At 50.2% G+C, this 17,024-nt stretch overlaps 1 protein-coding gene across 1 annotated transcript in view; it reads right to left on the bottom strand.

Moving 5' to 3' along the window:
* Positions 1-17,024, bottom strand: part of MAP2K6 (mitogen-activated protein kinase kinase 6) — a 52,244-nt gene that overhangs the window by 18,166 nt on the left and 17,054 nt on the right. Inside the window, exons 2-8 of the mRNA XM_042025512.1 lie at positions 9,159-9,225; positions 8,212-8,260; positions 5,375-5,488; positions 3,884-4,003; positions 3,133-3,249; positions 2,624-2,675; positions 573-700 (exon numbers count right to left, since the gene is read on the bottom strand). Of these exons, the coding sequence (XP_041881446.1) occupies positions 573-700; positions 2,624-2,675; positions 3,133-3,249; positions 3,884-4,003; positions 5,375-5,488; positions 8,212-8,260; positions 9,159-9,225 (647 nt within the window). The remainder of the gene's footprint in view (positions 1-572; positions 701-2,623; positions 2,676-3,132; positions 3,250-3,883; positions 4,004-5,374; positions 5,489-8,211; positions 8,261-9,158; positions 9,226-17,024) is intronic.

Raw genomic sequence — 17,024 nt, 5'->3', positions numbered from 1 at the left:
CTGAGCCCACACCACCACCTCGCTCTCCTGGTTGTGCTGGGCCCAGCTGGTTCCCCATCCTCACCAGTAAGGGCAGGCACTGAAATGGGTCACCAGAAGCAGGTGGCACCTGCACCAGGGGCTGGAGTGGTGGAGCTGACCTGGCACAGCTGGCATAAAGGGGGTGACAAACCTCAGTTTTCCAGGACTGTTTTCACCCTGTTCAAGCGCTCCACAAAGGGTGAATCTTGCACAGCAGCTCCCCAGAGGAGCCCGAGGGACCCAGTCCCTCGGGACTGTTTTTCTTCCCCACGCTAAGTACTGTTGTTCCCACGGGGCAAATGGCAAACAGGCAAGAGGGAGCAATCCCAGAGCCTTCCCCAAGGTCACAGGGAGGCGAGGAGGCAGCAGGAAGCCGTGCCCAGGAGATGTGATCTGAGCCATGAGCTCAGTCTCCCCTCCCAAGGAGATTGTATCCCTTAACTTCAGGGCTACGTCTTCCCAAACAAATCCCCAGGACAGATGCCAGAGGCTGATCCTTCCCCCCGGGCTCAGGTTCCTTTGGCTGCTCCCCACGCAGCTTCTCCACTTACAGCCATGTAGGGTTTGCATCCTGCATCCATGGTTTTAGCAACCGAGTCAACGAGGTAACCGCTAATCCCAAAATCGCACATTTTCACCTGCCCCTGCGTATTGATCAACACGTTAGAGGGCTTTACATCTGCAAGAAGGAACACAGACCACAGTCACTGTCACGTGGTGGTGGCTGGGCCAAGCCACAAACAGCCACAGAGGCCCCTACCAGCAGACGGCACCCCAGGAGTCCAGCAGAGCCCAGCGCCCCGGGCGTGCCAAAAACCTGCTGGCTGCGGCTGTGGCACGTTCAGGTGACAGCCTCATGGGCCTGTCATGTGTCCTGCCAGTGGCCCTTCACTCACACACTCCCCTCTCTGATTTAGGGAAGCAGGAGGTCACTCTGGACGTCACCACCACATCCCGCTGCTCAAGGAATGGGCATGGACATAGGAGCAGCTCCACAGGGCTGGGGGCAATTCCAGGGGGTGTCTGCAAAGGGAGGGAGCTCTGGCAAGGCCCCGTGGGTCTGGGATCATGCCAGCAAAAGGAAAAACCCATGGAGGAGGGATGTGGGGCAGGAAAGGGTGAAGAGGAGCAATAAACTAAGGCAAGGATCAAAGGTTCAGAAAAGGCCTCTGATTTTAGGGGTACCAAACTTGCAGCGTGAGCAGCAGCAGGAGAGTGGGAGCTCCACACCCCATGGAAATCAGGCCAGAGTCTCATCTATCCATTACTGCCAGATTTATCTGCTTCCCAGCATGGCTTTACAAACCCTGGTGTGCTCACACTCGCGTCAGGCTCCTGAGAGCAGCTACAATCCCCAGCAGAAAGGGAAATTAAGGCACCCAGAGATGCCAGGAAGCAATATCCAGGAGAGCATGGAGGTGCTTCCCTGCACAGCAGGCAATTGCTCTGTGAGGCTAATCCCAAATGGAGTCTCAGCACAGCACAGGTGACACTGCTCCAAAGGGAGCAATCCTTTCCCTGCTGCCACCCAGAAATAACAGGTCACTTCCTAAAAACCCTCTGTCTCCACATAATAAAGAATTAAACAGAAGAGCTGAAACACCCTCTGAAGGAGGCCCCAAGCTGTGTTTGAGTCCTCCTTAGCAGAACTGTGGGTTTACAGCTCATTAATATCTGCTCTCTAATCAGCATTCTGCAATCAAAAGCCTCAGGTATGCAAAATCTTCACTCATCTGTTCCTACACTGAAATAAGACAATTTCCAGTGGAAATGAAACAAGTTCACAGAAACCCAGCAGCCAAGCAGGGCTTCCACCTCCTGTAAGTGACACAGAAGGCAGAAACTCAACCCCCAGCCACAGGAAGAATATACCCAGTGCCACTGCCTGCTCCAGCTGAACTCTGCTGCTTCCCAGGCACTCACACACTCCAGGGAGGGCTCTTTCCTCCTCATGGCAAATTGAAAATGACCCTTTAAAAATAAAGGTGTCAAGCAGCAACTGCAAGTTTGTTTCTGAGCGTGTTCACTGCAGCTCTGAGATGCTCCAGAGGGGAAAATGTCAGAAAAGTTAAGGGAGGGAATTTATGATTTCATTTGAGGCTGGTTTAGGTGTCAAACCTGTTCTGCTCCACTGGTGCTCAGGGGAGCTCCTGGAGGGGAGTGAGGATGGCTGGATCCCTGCAGGAGGGTGAGGCTGCAGAGATCCATCTCACTGCACACCAGCACAGAGCCATGGAGCTGGGGAACAAACCTGGGCAAAGCCTGGCCCAAAGCTCCCCAAGGTCAGATGGGAAAGCCTGGCTGAATTTCACCCAGGTGATGAAGCAGAGCATGGATTTAGGGAAAGGCAGCCAGGGGAAACAGCCCTTCCTCTACCCTGAGGAAAGAGCCTCACAGCCAGCTCTTTCTCCTCCACCTCAGGGAAGCACTGGGACCAGCAGGCAGATTTTAAGGAGCAAACAGCAGCCCTCTCCTCTGCCTGGGTTTTGCTGCAAGTCATAAGATGCTGGGGAGTATTTCTGCTGTCAAAGGCTCACTAATCTCGGGTATTTTGGGAGCCCTTGCCAGGCTGAGAGCAGGGCAGTGCATGCCTGGCACTCACCTCGGTGGATCACGGAGAGCTTACTGTGGAGATGTTCTAGGGCTTTGACAATCTGAAACGACAAATCCACAGTCAATCGCAGCTGCAGCACCAGGAGGAGGAGGAAATGATATCTGGCTTCACCCCCAGACCTGCCTGGAGGGCAGGAAAACCACATCCCCCACAAGTCCTGCAGCCTGCCAGCAGCCTGAGGTGTTCGTGGGTACCCAGGGATCTCCTGGGGGCTCCAGGACCCCAATGAGAAGGGAAAGAAACTGCAGGAGCCTCCCCACATCTCACACTGGGCCATCTCTCCATCATGTGTATGGATGGGCACATTTGGGGTCATTTATGGCTTATAAATAACATCACTTGAGACCAGACAAGTGAGGCCAGCTGGGAATGCCCACATGGGCTGGCACATGGACCACGCTCCTTCTGGTGCAAATACAGCGGGGAGCCTGGGTGATGAAGAACTTGGCTGAGAACAGAAACCCCTTTCCCTCCCCTCCTCACCCTGTGCTACTCACAGAGACTGCGATTTTCCCCAGGATGTCCTCAGGAATCGTCAGGCCTTTGTCAATGACATGTTTGTAGAATTTGTCCAGTGAGGTATCCATCAGCTCCATGCAAATCCACACGTCTCCCTGGAGGGTAAAGCAGGCAGATACCCAGGTATTGGAACAAAGCATGCTTTTCTTTCTTTCTCTTCTCTTTCTTTCTTTCTTTCTTTCTCTTTTTCTCTTTTTCTCTTTGTCTTTCTTCCCTTCCCTTCCCTTCCCAAAGGCCTTTGGCCCTTGCCCTTTGCTGCCCTGTTTGGCCCTTCCCTGTTTTTTCAAACTCATTCAGCAAAGCTTTCTTTTTCCTGCTCTGGAATTCAGTGCTGTTCACATTCCCTACCATTTAGGGTGTACTCTTCCCAAAGCAGAGCCCCGGTGATTTAGGAGCCCAGAAATTTATCAGGAACTGAGGCTCCCAACGAGCAGCCAGGAGAAGTTCAGCTCTGCAGAGCTGTACTTAAAGCTCTTCAATAAATCCTGCTTTTCAGAGCTTTCCACACTTTTCCTCCACACTGAGGAACTCAAGGCAGGGCAATTTTAACACTATGGGACCAGGCTGTGAGCTGGTGGCTGTCCTCACAGCCACAGTAAGTGACACATCCTTAGACCAGGACTGAGCAGATCTCCGTGTCCAGGTGGAGATTAAACCCCTGGCACTTGGAGGAAGTGCAGGAGTGGGAATTCAGAGCCTGGGAGAAGGGGCAGTCCCAAGAAGCCTCACCTCTCGGAAAAGTGCCCCGTAAAAGGTGACGGTGAAGGGACAATCCACTGTCCTCATGGAGATATCCAGATCCATCAACAACCTCTTCTGCTCCTGGCTGTTCACCGTGGCTCGGATCCGCTGCAAGACAGAGCCTGTCAGGGGTGGCTGCCCCAGGGCCTTGGCACCACAGCTGGACCCTTCCACCGCCCCTCGTGCCACCCCTTTATCACCATCCTTGCCACAGGCACATCCCCAGCCCAGCACCCACAGCAGGAGCACCCAGGGCTCTCCTCACCACAGGTGAGGTTTTGCTCTTCCCTGCAAACACCACTTTTTGCAAGAGCCAAAAGAAAGCAGTGGCTCAGGAGAGGAGAAAGGAGCAGGAAATCAAATTCCAGGCTGGTGGAGAGCTGGGACTTTTGGAGTCCAGTGGACACCTGTTACATCAGCAGGTTCTGAGCACAAGAGAGGGCTCCAGCCCTGCACCAGAGCCCATGGGCTGCCCATGGCTTTGGAAAATGGGCATTTCCCAGTCTCCCAGGAAGAGATGTCCTTGATGTGAAATACCCAGAGACCCTCGGCTGCCAAACACCATGACAGGGCACACACAGCCCACCACAGGTCACACACACGGTCCAGGCTCCTCGGCCAGAGCCACTCGGGGTCAGTAACGGGACAGAATTAAACTGCTCAGCGTCACAGAGAGCCTGAATGCTCCTGCCATGCCCAGCTGAGATCTTCCACTGCCCTCAGAGAGGTCTTTGGCAGTTTGGTGAACACCAAAGCAAACAAAAAGTCCAAATGCAGAGCACAGAGATCCCAGGACATGGCCCAGCCAGCACCCACAGCAAAGTCTACCCACTACTGAGGAGCAAAGAGTTTGCTCAGAGCTTCCAGATCTTTTTCTCTTACTCTGAAAGGAAACTAAAATTCAGCCAAGCAAAAACTGGTCCTTCCCAAGCTACAATTTTTCCCATGACCACTTCCCTAATCTCCAAATTTATGAGTCTAAGCCGTTGTTATGAAAACTTTTCATGATAGCATCTACAAGCCTGCCATGAGTCAAGATCCCACTGCGGCAGGCAAAATGTGAAAATCCCAACAAAAACTTCCTGTTCCAAGGAGAGTGAAAAAGTCCCAGCTGAAGAAGATTCTCTTGTGCAATTAGATTTTTTCTTCTTTATAATTATGAAGTGAATCTGAGGGGCTACAGTAGAAAAAAATAATGCAAATTTATATGTATATTTAAAAAATGCTGGTAAATTAAATCCTAGGAAAACAGGAATATTGTGGATAAAGGTGAACAATGTGACTGATGCACTACAGTGCTGGAGCATTACACCTTTAAAACACCCCCCTTTTCTTGGTTAAACAACCCAAATCTCCCTCGGACCCTGTGTGGAAAGAGGATTTCATGAGGAAAGCAGCAAATCTCAGGAAAGGAACAAGGGGGATTCCAAGTGTGCCCGGCAACCCCACAAGGACAGAACCCCCCGAGGCTCACTCTACCTTCACTGCCATGATCTGCCCGCTGGGCATGTGCCGCATCTTCTCCACCACCCCGTACGCACCTCGTCCCAGCTCGGAGATGGGCTCCAGGTCATCGGCCTTCACCTCAAAGTTCTGGGGGACAAAAGCCATCAGTGGCCCCTGGGCGTTTGCTCTGCGCAGTGCCCCCACGGTGCAGCCCTGCGTGGCACATCCTTGCCCTGTGCATCCCCTCCCCAGCTGTGCTCAGCGGGTCTGCAATGAACTCACAGCCCTGGGAGGCTGCAGGGAGGATCAGCCACCACCACAGCGACCCCAGAGCTGAGGGGACGTGTCTCACGGGCTTGTGTCACCAAACCACAGTCACGGCATGGGTAAGGCTGGAAGGGACCATGGCAGGGCCATCTGGTCCAACCTCCCTGCTCAGGCTGTGTCAAGGAGTGTCCTGAGCAGGGCAGGCACAGAAGGTCCATTCCCTCAGTGGGATGCTCTGCCCAACAGCCACCTGCACGCCAGGGTCATGGAATCATGGATCACAGGATCACAGAGTACTCTGAGGGGGAATCATGGAATGGTTTGTGTGGGAGGGACCTTAAAGATCATTTCATTTCATCCTCCTGCCATGGGCAGGGACACCTTCCACTATCCCAGGCTGCTCCAAGCCCTGTCCAGCCTGGCCTTGGACACTTCCAGGGATCCAGGGGCAGCCACAGCTTCCCTGGGAACCTGTGCCAGGGCCTCCCACCCTCACACGGAAGAATTTCCTCCTATTATCAACCTAACCCTACTCTTTTTTATTTTGAATCTATTTCCCCTTGCCCTGTCACTCCATGCTCTTGTCTTGTCCCTCCCAGCCACCTTCAGCTGGCAGCACTTTCAGCCTCTCCATCCTCTGAGGGCTGGGATAGAAAACACCACAACAGCTTCTCCCCAAGGAATCACCCTCAGTCTTACTCCATTTTGTCTTCCTTCCACCCTCCTCTTCCCCCAAACAATCACAGAAACATTTCCAGGTATTTTAAAGCTTATTTCTCCGGACCTGCAGATGGGCCAAACACCAGCTGAGTGTGCCCCATTTTCAAACCAGGGAGGATTTATTTTGTCCATCATCATTTTCTCCTGGCCTGACACAAAGGATGACTTTGTTCAGACCCTGCACCCATGCCCTTCTCCTTTCTGCCGTGATATCATGCAGCCACTCCATATTATTATTATTATTATTATTATTATTATTATTATTATTTTGGATGTTTCAAATTTGTCTCTGCCACTAAACCCAGCCCTTCTGTTTGCTGCAAGCACAACCCCATCAGCCAGTCACCCTGCAGCGGGTGAGAAGGAACTGATTCCCAGGGAATAACCCCACATGGCTTTCTGCCGGCGCAGCAGAAAAAACCCTGCAGCCTGCAATGAGCCGGCTGGGGATGCCACAGAGAGCAGGGAGACACTCTGGGAATATGCACAAGGAGCCCTGACTGATATTTTGGAGTCACAGCAGAGATTTAGGCATCTCTGACTGCCTGACACCGCTCCTGCTGTTCACCAGGAGCCGCTCCAAAAACGTGCTTGGAGCGCTCTCCTCAAACGAGCAGCAGAGTTTAAAAGGAGAGGAGGGAAAGTGGCTTCCCCTCAGGATCAGGGGGAGTGTGGGAATGCTGGTGGAAGAGAGAGCCCATCCTAAAGGAACCTGGCTGGATAAACAGGTCACAGATCCATGGGAAATGGAAGCCAAGGCGTGCCAGTCCCTCTGAGACAGCCACAGAGCCGTGCCTGGAAAACAGCCTGAGCTCTGGGGGCAGTGAGTGCAGCTCCTCTGCATCGGCCACCACGGCCTCCCTGCCTCCTGCACAGAGCCTTTCCGGAGCACTGGAGCCTTCCCTCATCCCTGGGAATGCAGGGAGAGGTGATTTTCTTGGAGCAGGCATTTTCTCTGCCTCCATACTGTACCATTTTGCATCTCACACTGTTTCCACCTCCCAGCCCCTGCTCCAAACCAGGGAAAACACAAAATCCAAAATGAAAGGAAAGGCTCCAAAGATAGGCATTTTAAACCACTATTGGATTAGCATTTCACTTCACTTATTACCTCACTGACACCAAGGCCTATCTTTTGCACCTCATAAATTCATTGTCCAGCTTTAAAGCGCTTTTTTGAATTCTGCTCTGCCTTTTTCTCCTATCAAAACAACTGTCCTGGGGTTTGTTTTTCCCCTGCTATTTTTTTAGACCAGGTAGATTGGTTTCCATGCTGTCAGAAGGATTTGCTTCCAGTGCAGGGACATCTACCCTAAGTTAGACTCCTGAGGAGATGACTCTCAATACTAGCAAAGGGAAATCCTTTGGGTGAAGGCTTTAAATCAGCAAAGGAACTGCAGAGGAGAATAAAACACCCTGTTAGCAACCCCTTGCTCTCTAATGGTTATTTCCAGGGGATTAGCTGCACCTCAGTGCAGCAAGGAAGGAATTTCCATGGTGGAAAGTATGAAGGGAGCCCACGTGTCATGGGAGGCACAGGGTGAGGGCTGGGGGCACGTTCAGCAGGGCAGTGCCAACCAGCAGGTCCAGCTGGCCACGGGGCCACACTGGGGTCCCACCCACACAAACACCAGGTGCCACTCAGATATTTATGGCTGGACGTGGCTCACAAGCCCCAGAGCTCACGAGCTCCCAGGTTGGATCTTCTCAGCTTTTATCCATCCAGCAGCTGCCTTCCCTTTCAAGTGAAATGGGCTGCATTGTTTTTAATAGCTGGTATTTAATTATCTGCCCTTTTTGGGGGGTCTGGAGCAAAGCAGTCCCACCAGCAGCCAGCCCAGGATGGCTGATCTGATCCGATCCCAGAGGTCTCTCAGTCTTACCTCCTCACCAATAAAGATGCAGGCTTTGGAGTCCAGATCTCTGGGTGGCCTGCACGAAAGAAAAGGGAAAAGATGTGAAATATCCCCTACAAAGATCAATTTTCCCTCAGTGAGTAAATCCAAGCCCCAAGCCATCCCCTCACACCTTCAGGCCAGCAGCCCTTGCAGCCCTGAGCAGCCTCCTGGCCTTGCAGGATCAACAGGTACAGCCAAGATCCACAAAGTCACCCCAAAAAGGGCTAAGGATAAAAGCTACTGGAACTGGCATTTCTCACAGCCAGCTTGCCCTGCAGCAACCCAGAGGGATTCACTGGGACAGGCAAGGCAGGTGGCAAGCACCAAACCTCAGCCAGCCTGCTGAAAAATGGATTAAATGGGCATGAACATCTAAACCTGCTATAAATCATCACCTCAGTCACACAGCACAGGCTGACAGGCTGAAAACACTCAATCCTCAAAGAAGCAAAGAAAGCCAAGCAGGCTGGAGTTGCACAAAGTGCCTTAAAAACAGAGGCATTCCTTCTGCAAGGCTCAGCAGGCAGGGAAGGGGATGAGTTTTTATGCCTTGGTCCAACGCACGGTACTCAAACTGGTGGCCAAAGTGCCACACCAGTCAAACTTGGGGGCCATTCTGGTTTTTCTCTTTTTCTGCATCAGTAAGAAGCACATGAGACTCACAGATGGGCAGAGGGTGATGGGCTGAGACCCCCTGAGAAATACAAGGGTTGTGAAATTATCACAGAATCCCAGAATGGTTTGGGTTGGAAAGGACCTTAAATCTCATCTCATTCCACCCCCTGCCATGGGCAGGGACACTTTCCATTGTCCCAGGGGGCTCCAAGCTCCATCCAGCCTGGCCTTGGGCACTGCCAGGCGCCAGCCAAGGCTGGAAGGCAGCTGGGCTTCGTGGTTTGCTTTTCATTCTGCCCCAGTGTTTGCAGACTTACGTGGAGCTTGTCTGTGGTTGCTCAAATGCTTCTTTAGGAATTTTCAGCCCAGGGTTTCTCTTCTTGCCTGCGAAACAAGAAAGAGGCAGAGTTAAAGAAAGGCATTTTTTTGTTGTTGTTACGATTCGTTTGGGGTTAATTTGCAAAACACAGCTTGTCTATATTTGTTGACCTTATTTCACATAAATGCCCAGCCAGGCTGGTGGGGCAGACTCAGGGCACAGAGTTCAAACATAAAGTGCCTTTGTTCAGCAAGGTTTCATTTAAACCTGCGAGCTCTGGCTGCCAGCTTGGTACAGAAAACAGGCAAGAGCTCTGGCAAAGGCAGGCCATGAGAACATGCAAAGGGAAAGGTATTTCTCCTCCTACCCACGGAGGATCCCTCCAAACATTTCTTAGATTTAAAACCATTCCAGATACATAACTTCAAACCCTGGCAGGATGAAACATCTTTTTAAAATTGCATCTGAAAGTCCCCATTCTGATTCTGTTTAACTGCATGTTTCACCTCCTGGTCATTAAAGTTGTGCAAACCCAGCAAAAATAAAGCAGAATTCAAGTTTGCAGGCTCCAAAGCCATTTGTTTCTATTCACACTGACCAGCCAAGCTTTTCTGAGCTGGATGCAGCTCAAGCTCTGAGGCAGCTCAGCTGCAGCTCTCCTGGAAAGGGGGTCCAGCCACGAGAGCCAGGCAGAGCAGAGAAACACAAGAACCTTTTTATGACTACACAGATTCAGCCACATTTCAGCACGGGGGCTTGAATTCATGGAGAAAATAACCTGGAAGCATCAGTCATGTCACCAAACCCCAAGGTAAACATCTGGCTGCTTGGCTGGGTAATAAAATCCCTGGTCCATCCCCCCAGAAAAGGCACAAGCACCTAATTTAGGTGTACAGCGTTTTTAACCTAACAATTTATATCCATTAGAGAGTGAGTTTTACTCTCTATTCCCAAACCGCTCTCTCAAACTTCACCTATACATGTCTGAATTTGTTTTTCCTTTCAACACATCAATAGATGCCTGTGCATCCCAGTGCCAGAGGGGTGCTGGATCAAAGGGCAGGCACCCAGAATGGAAAATGACCTTCATGAATCAATTAATCAATTCAGAATAGCAATTTTTTTTTTAGGGTTTTGGTTTTTGGGTTGTTTTTTGTTGTTGTTGTTATTGTTGGGGGTTTTTGGTTTTGTTTTTTAAGGGTTTTTTTGGTTGTTGTTTTGGTTTTTTTAGGTTTTGGTGCTTTTTTGGGTGTTTTAGTATTTTTCTCCTTGTTGGCTCCAAAAGATGGGATCTTGCTCACTCCTTTTGACAAAGTCATTCCAGGATGGGGCAGGCTGCAAGAACCCAGCTGACATCTTGTGGGAAAAGCATTTATTGGAAGCTCCTGTGCACACTCACTACTGGGATTAGAAATCAACAGAGCTGTGAATGTACATAGGAAACAAAAAACCAGAAAAAAAGCCAAATCTCTGCTCTTCAGAGCTCCCAATCTCACGCAGGAAAAGCAAAATAAAAGCAGCAAGGTCATGCAGAAGCACAAAGAACAGCTCTCAGTGTTCCCAAAAAGTAAAAGCCGGTCTGCAAGGAAGCAAAAACGATTCTAAAATCCAGTGGAGGAACTCCTACAGTGAGCAGAGCTGCTCTTTGACCCTTTTCCTTCCAGTTTTTCAGTTGTATCCAGGAGGCAGAAGTGAGGAGCAAGCCCTGCTGTGCTGAATGCTCCAGATTCCCTTTCCTGCCCAAGCTGTGCCAAGTGCACCTCGGATCCACGGGGATGCTAAACAGGGAGGGGTGTCCTGGATGTTAGCCAAAAAAAGGAATCCCAAAAATACAGGTCTGGCAGTGCAGGCAAACAAAATCCCTGCTCCTCTGGCATTTTCCAAGCTGTCATCCCAGAGACCTCTCTGCTCCCTGTCTGCATCCTCAAGGAAACAACACAGCCACAGGCACAGGAAAAGCATCTTCACACTGATTTTGCACGTGGAAATCAAGACACAAAATCCACCAAATTTCTCATGGAGGAACTGCTTCTATTAAGGCTGAACTGTTCCTATGAACACGCAGCAGCTGCCTCCTGACAAACCCCAAGGACCAGCCCTTCCCCCTGCTGCAGTCACACTGGCACCACCAAAATCAAGTGAGAAACAGGCACAGATTTGCTCTGTTATTCCCTTTTTTGTGTTTTTTCCTTCATGGCTTTGCTTGCACCACCCCCTGTGCTGTCCCCAGGCCTCAGGAAGGTTCCTCAGGCAGCTCTGGGAGGGTGGAAATGAACCTACTGGAAATGAAGCTGATTTGAACTGGACTCAGAACAGGTTGTGCAGCCTCGAATCTGGTCGTGGTTCACAAGTGGTGTCAGCAGAACCAGGGAGCAAAATGCCAAACCCAAATAAACATTAAAAGCTTTTCTGCCTCCTGGTGAAATAAAATCTGCACTTTGGGGAGTTTATTTTCCTTGTCTCTTCTTCACAGAACACAATATTTTGAAACTTTGCCATTTTTTTGAAGCACAATCTGTCCATGCATTCGAGCTGCCAAGGCACAAGCACAGTTGAACATTCTTTGGGGTTTTCTTTTCAAGAAAGGAGAAAGCAGCAACAGTAGCTCAGGTAAGACACGGGTTTAACGATGGCAGCGGGAGGAGGGATGGGAAATGGGAATTGCCATGGCCAGGACTTGCACCTACAGCACCCACAGGTGCTGAGGGGGGATGTGCTGTCTCCATGGTTATTTAACAAATCCTGGCTGAAATCAGGCGATTTCATGGCTTAACTGGATCAGGCCAAATTTCTGAGCTCCTTTTGTTCCAACATGCAAAGCACTCATCTCTCCAAGCCTCTGGGGCCAATGTCTGTGAGTGGTTTGCAGGAAGCATCAGCAATCCTGAGCCTGGCACTACTTTCAAACTAGAAATATGAAGCAGAGCCACCCCAGCAGGCTGCAGTGGGATGCAGGAACCAGGATCCCCCTTTACCCCAATCCCCAGCTCCAAAATTCAACAGTCCAGCTCACACATGCTTGACTTTCTCCTCAAACACAAACATAGTTAAAAGGCTTCTTTTTTTTTTAAGGAAAAAATAATTGGAAGTCTCAAGATCAGTTCTGTTCAATAGGAACTGCCAAGCAAGTGTCTCGCTGTCAAAATAAAATCCCCCAGTTTGCCAGAGCAGACGTCGGCTTGGGGAGATGATGCTGTATTAAACTGCACAGAAAATCATCTGCACAGGAGCTCCAAATGTGGAGGCAGCTTAATAACACACAAAATTGGATGGTACCTGTTCCATCCACCAGAAAACCAGTATTTTCCACAGCGTTTTTATGAATCATTACTATTTTTAGCTTTGTTTCCTGGAAAAAAATCACCACATGTGTTTATCTGCTGGTCTGTGTCCCTCGTGGCAAGTGCAAAAGCCACGGGCCCATTTCAGCCCCATCTGACAGAGAAATTGAGCTTTTGGAGATTGTAAATCTGAGAAAAGCAGGTGACTAAATAAAGGAGTCCCCACCTCAGGGACTGAAGCACAAAAGCCACCCATGGCAGGCACCAGTGTCCACACAGGCCGCGGGTGCCTCAGACACCAAAGTAACAGCACAGGGCTCGGTCCTGAGGCACAAACCACCAGTGCAGAGGGTTTTCACTGCAATCCCTTGGAATCTGCAATAAGGAAAGCCCCAGTGAACCACCACACACAGCACAAACTCAAAATGTGGCTCCCTCTGCAGAAGGCTCTGCTGGTGGCTCAGCAGATGGGATCGTACATCTGCTCCCCAGTACCCAAAAAACCATGGATTTTCTGTGTAAACAAGCCCTGGAGCCTTGCTGGTCCCTGAGCCTTCAAGCTAAAGCTCATTTGAGAGCTCTCCCTGCAGTTTGGCACATGGAGACATCCACAAGCACTTGACTCAAAAGCAAAGCTTTAAGAATAATTGAGGGGGAAAAAATCAAGCCTGGTTTGGAGTCTAAAGTGCGGATGCTGAGAGACATCTCCAGAACCCAGTTTTGATTCAGCAAAACTTCCAGGGTATCTGTGACATTAAGCAGAAACTTAAATCTACTTTCTTTTAGGAAAAAAAAATTACCCACAGTAAATATTGAACCGACTGGTGCTGGAGAAGGGGACACCTTTACAAAGCCTTTCTTGAAAGTGTACTGCTCAAGGCAGCAGTTCCATCTCAGGATGAGAGCAAACAGCCTCAAGTCATGCCAGGGGAGGTTTAGATTAGAAATTAGGAGGAATTTCTTCACCAAAAGGGTGGTCAGGCATTAAAAGAGGCTGCCCAGGGCAGTGGCAGAATCACCATTCCCGAAAAGACAGGAGGGTGTGGCACTTGGGGACATGGTTTAGTGGTGGGCTTGGAAGTGCTGGGTTAATGCTTGGATTCAATGAGCTTGGAGAGCTTTTCCACCCTTAATGATTCCCTGATTTTCTGGTTCTAATGCCAGCAGTTGGCTGCAGCATCACTTGAACCTCCTGTGCCCCGGCACTGACCCCATTTGCTCCTGCAGGGCCTGGACCAGCCCAACCAACCCCGAGAACCAAATGAGGTCTGAAAGCAAAACTGCAATAGGAAAAAGAAACCCTGACTTAATGAAAACACATTAAATACTTCCCTGTGAAGGTCTTAAACCAAATTCCTGAGGGAGGGGAGAAAAACACATTTCCAAGGGGCTCGTTAACCTCTTCCCACCAGCACTGACAAAGCTCAGGGATGGATGTTGTAAACCCCCTTCAATTCAGGCAGTGCTAAATATCAATATTGAAAAAGGAAACTTCAACGTTCCACAGCGAAAAGAACAGAGAAAAACACAGAAAGGGAAGACAGAGGAATTCGCTGCCCACATAGGCTGTAACAGAAAATAAACTCTGACTTCTGAAGGAAAATCCCATTCCCCAGTCTCCAGACTTTTCACTTGCAGTCGAACACTTTTTATGATATAATCCAAAATAAATGGTTCCTTGCCACAAAAAGCTCCTATTTCCTTCAAAGGATATTAACTAGTTCTGTCTTCACCACAATTTATTATTAAAGCTGTGTTCCAATAGCCATGTAGCAACATCTCCTTTCAAACAACACTCTTTAGCATATAACTTGCTGGTAAAATTGCACAGGTGGGAAATGCCTCTTTCTCCCATTTTTTTAGGAGATAAAAGTGGCTCATTTACGATTCCTGTCTCTCCCAAGGATTTTTTGTCTGATTTCTTGGAAGGTTTTGAAAGCTAAATGATCTGGTTTTCCCCTAGCAGCTGTACTCTCTGTGTGAGCAAACCCCCACACCTAAAATGAGGGCAAAATGGGAATGTTTGGTGGGTTTCCACAGAAGAGAGTGAATTTTGGCAGCTCATGGGCAGCTCACAAAGGTCCACAACCAATGTCTGGCCTGATCCTGAAGTGCCACTTTGCAGAGCGAAAGGACCCTTGGCGATGGCTTAGGTGCAAAACTCCAGGCCCAGACGGTTCTTGCAAAACCAAGGAATTAAGATTATTTTTTTCTGTGTCCCAGCCACCCTGGAGATGCCCAGCAGGAGAGTTCTTCACGCAAAGCCTTGGTCTGCAAGTGCAAAGGGCATCCCTTATCCACAGCATGGTTCCAGCCCACACTGCAGTAACAACGGTGGGCTTGATGCTGTCAAAGAGAACTTTAAGCCTTACAGGACACCTGGAAATACCCAAATGTCTGAGAAATCCACTCATTAGCCCTCCTGGACACAAACACTGAGATATCTCAAAGCTGCTGATGGCAGCCAGGGCAGAGCAGGGTCACCAACTGCTGCTGTAGGTGTTAACAACCTTGTATTTAAAAGTATTTTCACAAAGTGACCAAAAATGACCAAAGAAGTGAAAGAAATATTTTTAACAAGTATTAAGGATCATCTCACAGGTTCATTATTTATACTTGCAAATTCTTACAGTTGTTATACAAACCATCTTGGCACAGTCTGAGGGCTGGGGATAGACTTGTCCATCTCCTTCAGTCCCGTCACCTGCCCCAGCACCAGCTCGTCACCACTGCCCAGTTCTCAAGGTGAAAAGCCTTTAATCCCACCCAGGTCTCTCCCAGGAATCCCACACGTGGGGACATCCCAGCCCGGTGTGAGAGGAGCGGGAAGGCCGGGAGCATTCCTGGTGTCCCCACAGCCACACACTGCCCACTCCAGACTAAACAACGGCCACCGAGCAGAGCCTGGGGCTCCCTGCCGAGCTGCTGTGCTGGAAAATTAAAACACACAGAGATAACGAAGTATATTCTCAGTGAGTGGGCCTGAGGAGAAGCTGTGCTGCTGGAGCCATACCCAGACGCCTTCTGGCTCCATTCCAGCTGAAATGGAAATCAAGCCCTCAAAGAGAACACAAATGGAGGCACATTCCTCAAGTAGCCACTTCTGGTGGGTTTTGTAGCACAAAACCCTGGTGGCCACTTCCCCGAGGCAGCCGCACATGTCCTCCCATGTGGCATCTCCACAGCCACGACCACAGCAACCCCTGCACCACCCCCTTCCTCCCACAGGCTCCAAATGGGTGAATCCCTCTGAAATTTGTTATTTGGGCAGTCCAAGTGTGGAACCAGGCTAGGGCTCTTGGATTCAAATGCCTGTGGGACAGACCTGCAGGTGACAGGGGTCTTGGTGACGTTGGTGACTGTGGTGGGGAGGCACCAGGGAAGTTCTCGCACCACTTCTGCCCCCATAACTGGGTTGTGTGCCTTGGTAACCTTTTGGTAAAGGTGCCTAAATCCCTGCTGTGCAGAGCCCCAGGGACAGGGTGGGTGAGCACCTGAGCTGTGCCCACCATCCAGTTTGTAAATGCAGAGCTTCAGCCAAGCCCTTGTTTCTGGAGAAAACCAAAAACCAGGTGTTCACGTAAGCACCAGTGATGTGGAAAAGTGGGTCTGAAAATCTGGTTTCCAATCCTGCATTAAGCCACAAAAAAAGAATTTAATATGCAAGAGATGTTTAAAAGCTGTAGAAGTTTCAACCAAAGGCCAAGGGACAGGATAAGATAGATTTGTGCTTCATTTCTCTCCTTGAAACCTGATGGAGCTGCTCTCTCCTTAGCCCTGCCAGTAAGTGGCCAAGTGCCACTGGCTGCTCTTCCATCACTGCCAGGAGCAACTGGATCTGTTGGAAGCAAATGGAGATGCTCCAGGGATGATGGTGTGTCCTCTGTGCAGGACAGGGACATTTCCCACACGTCCTTTATCTGTGTCTTCCCTCATGGCTGTTTGCAACAACTCCTTGGAAACGGCAAACTTGGAATGTGTTTCCTTAACAACACTTCTGGGCTGCCTGGGGAAGGGAGCAGAGCCCACCACAGTCGTGGGGCCAAGGTGGCTCCCAGCTCCAGGCTTTCCTCCTCTCGTTTGGATGCCATGGAGCTGCTGGCACATTTGGTGGCTGCTGGCACATCCAGGTCTGAGCACACCACGGCCCCATGGTGTCCACACTGTGACTCACACCTTTATGTCTGAATTAAAGCATTACTTATTTTCCTTTCTGTCCCCCAGGAGCCACATTTTGGGTCAGGAAGCAGGAAAGGCAAGAGCACTTTTATGGCTGTGGTGAATTTTTCCAACGTGTATCAGACTGACAGCACAGCAGGAAACCCTGAAACACTGGCACAAGACCGGAGCAGGCGATGCTGTGTTCGCATCCCATCTTAATTCCCGAGGCTCCTGAAGAGAAGAGCATGGCCTGGGCACAGCTGCCCCAGTGACCACACACCAGCTGACCCCAAACTACCCACTGGCACCGTCAGCTCCCACATCGTAATGGTGGGAATGCAAGTCACTGTCCTGTCCCGAGGGTGGCCATGCCCGGCACCTGTCTGTGCCCCAGCCCCCAGCCATGCCCCAGCACCCAGCCA

Source organism: Corvus kubaryi, unplaced genomic scaffold (assembly GCF_017639235.1).
Source record: "Corvus kubaryi isolate FWS band 111438036 unplaced genomic scaffold, C.kubaryi_AGA036_p1.0 37272, whole genome shotgun sequence".
Classification (NCBI taxonomy): domain Eukaryota; kingdom Metazoa; phylum Chordata; class Aves; order Passeriformes; family Corvidae; genus Corvus; species Corvus kubaryi.
The sequence above is the reverse complement of the archived record's forward strand: the minus strand, read 5'-3'. Positions and strand labels throughout refer to the sequence as shown.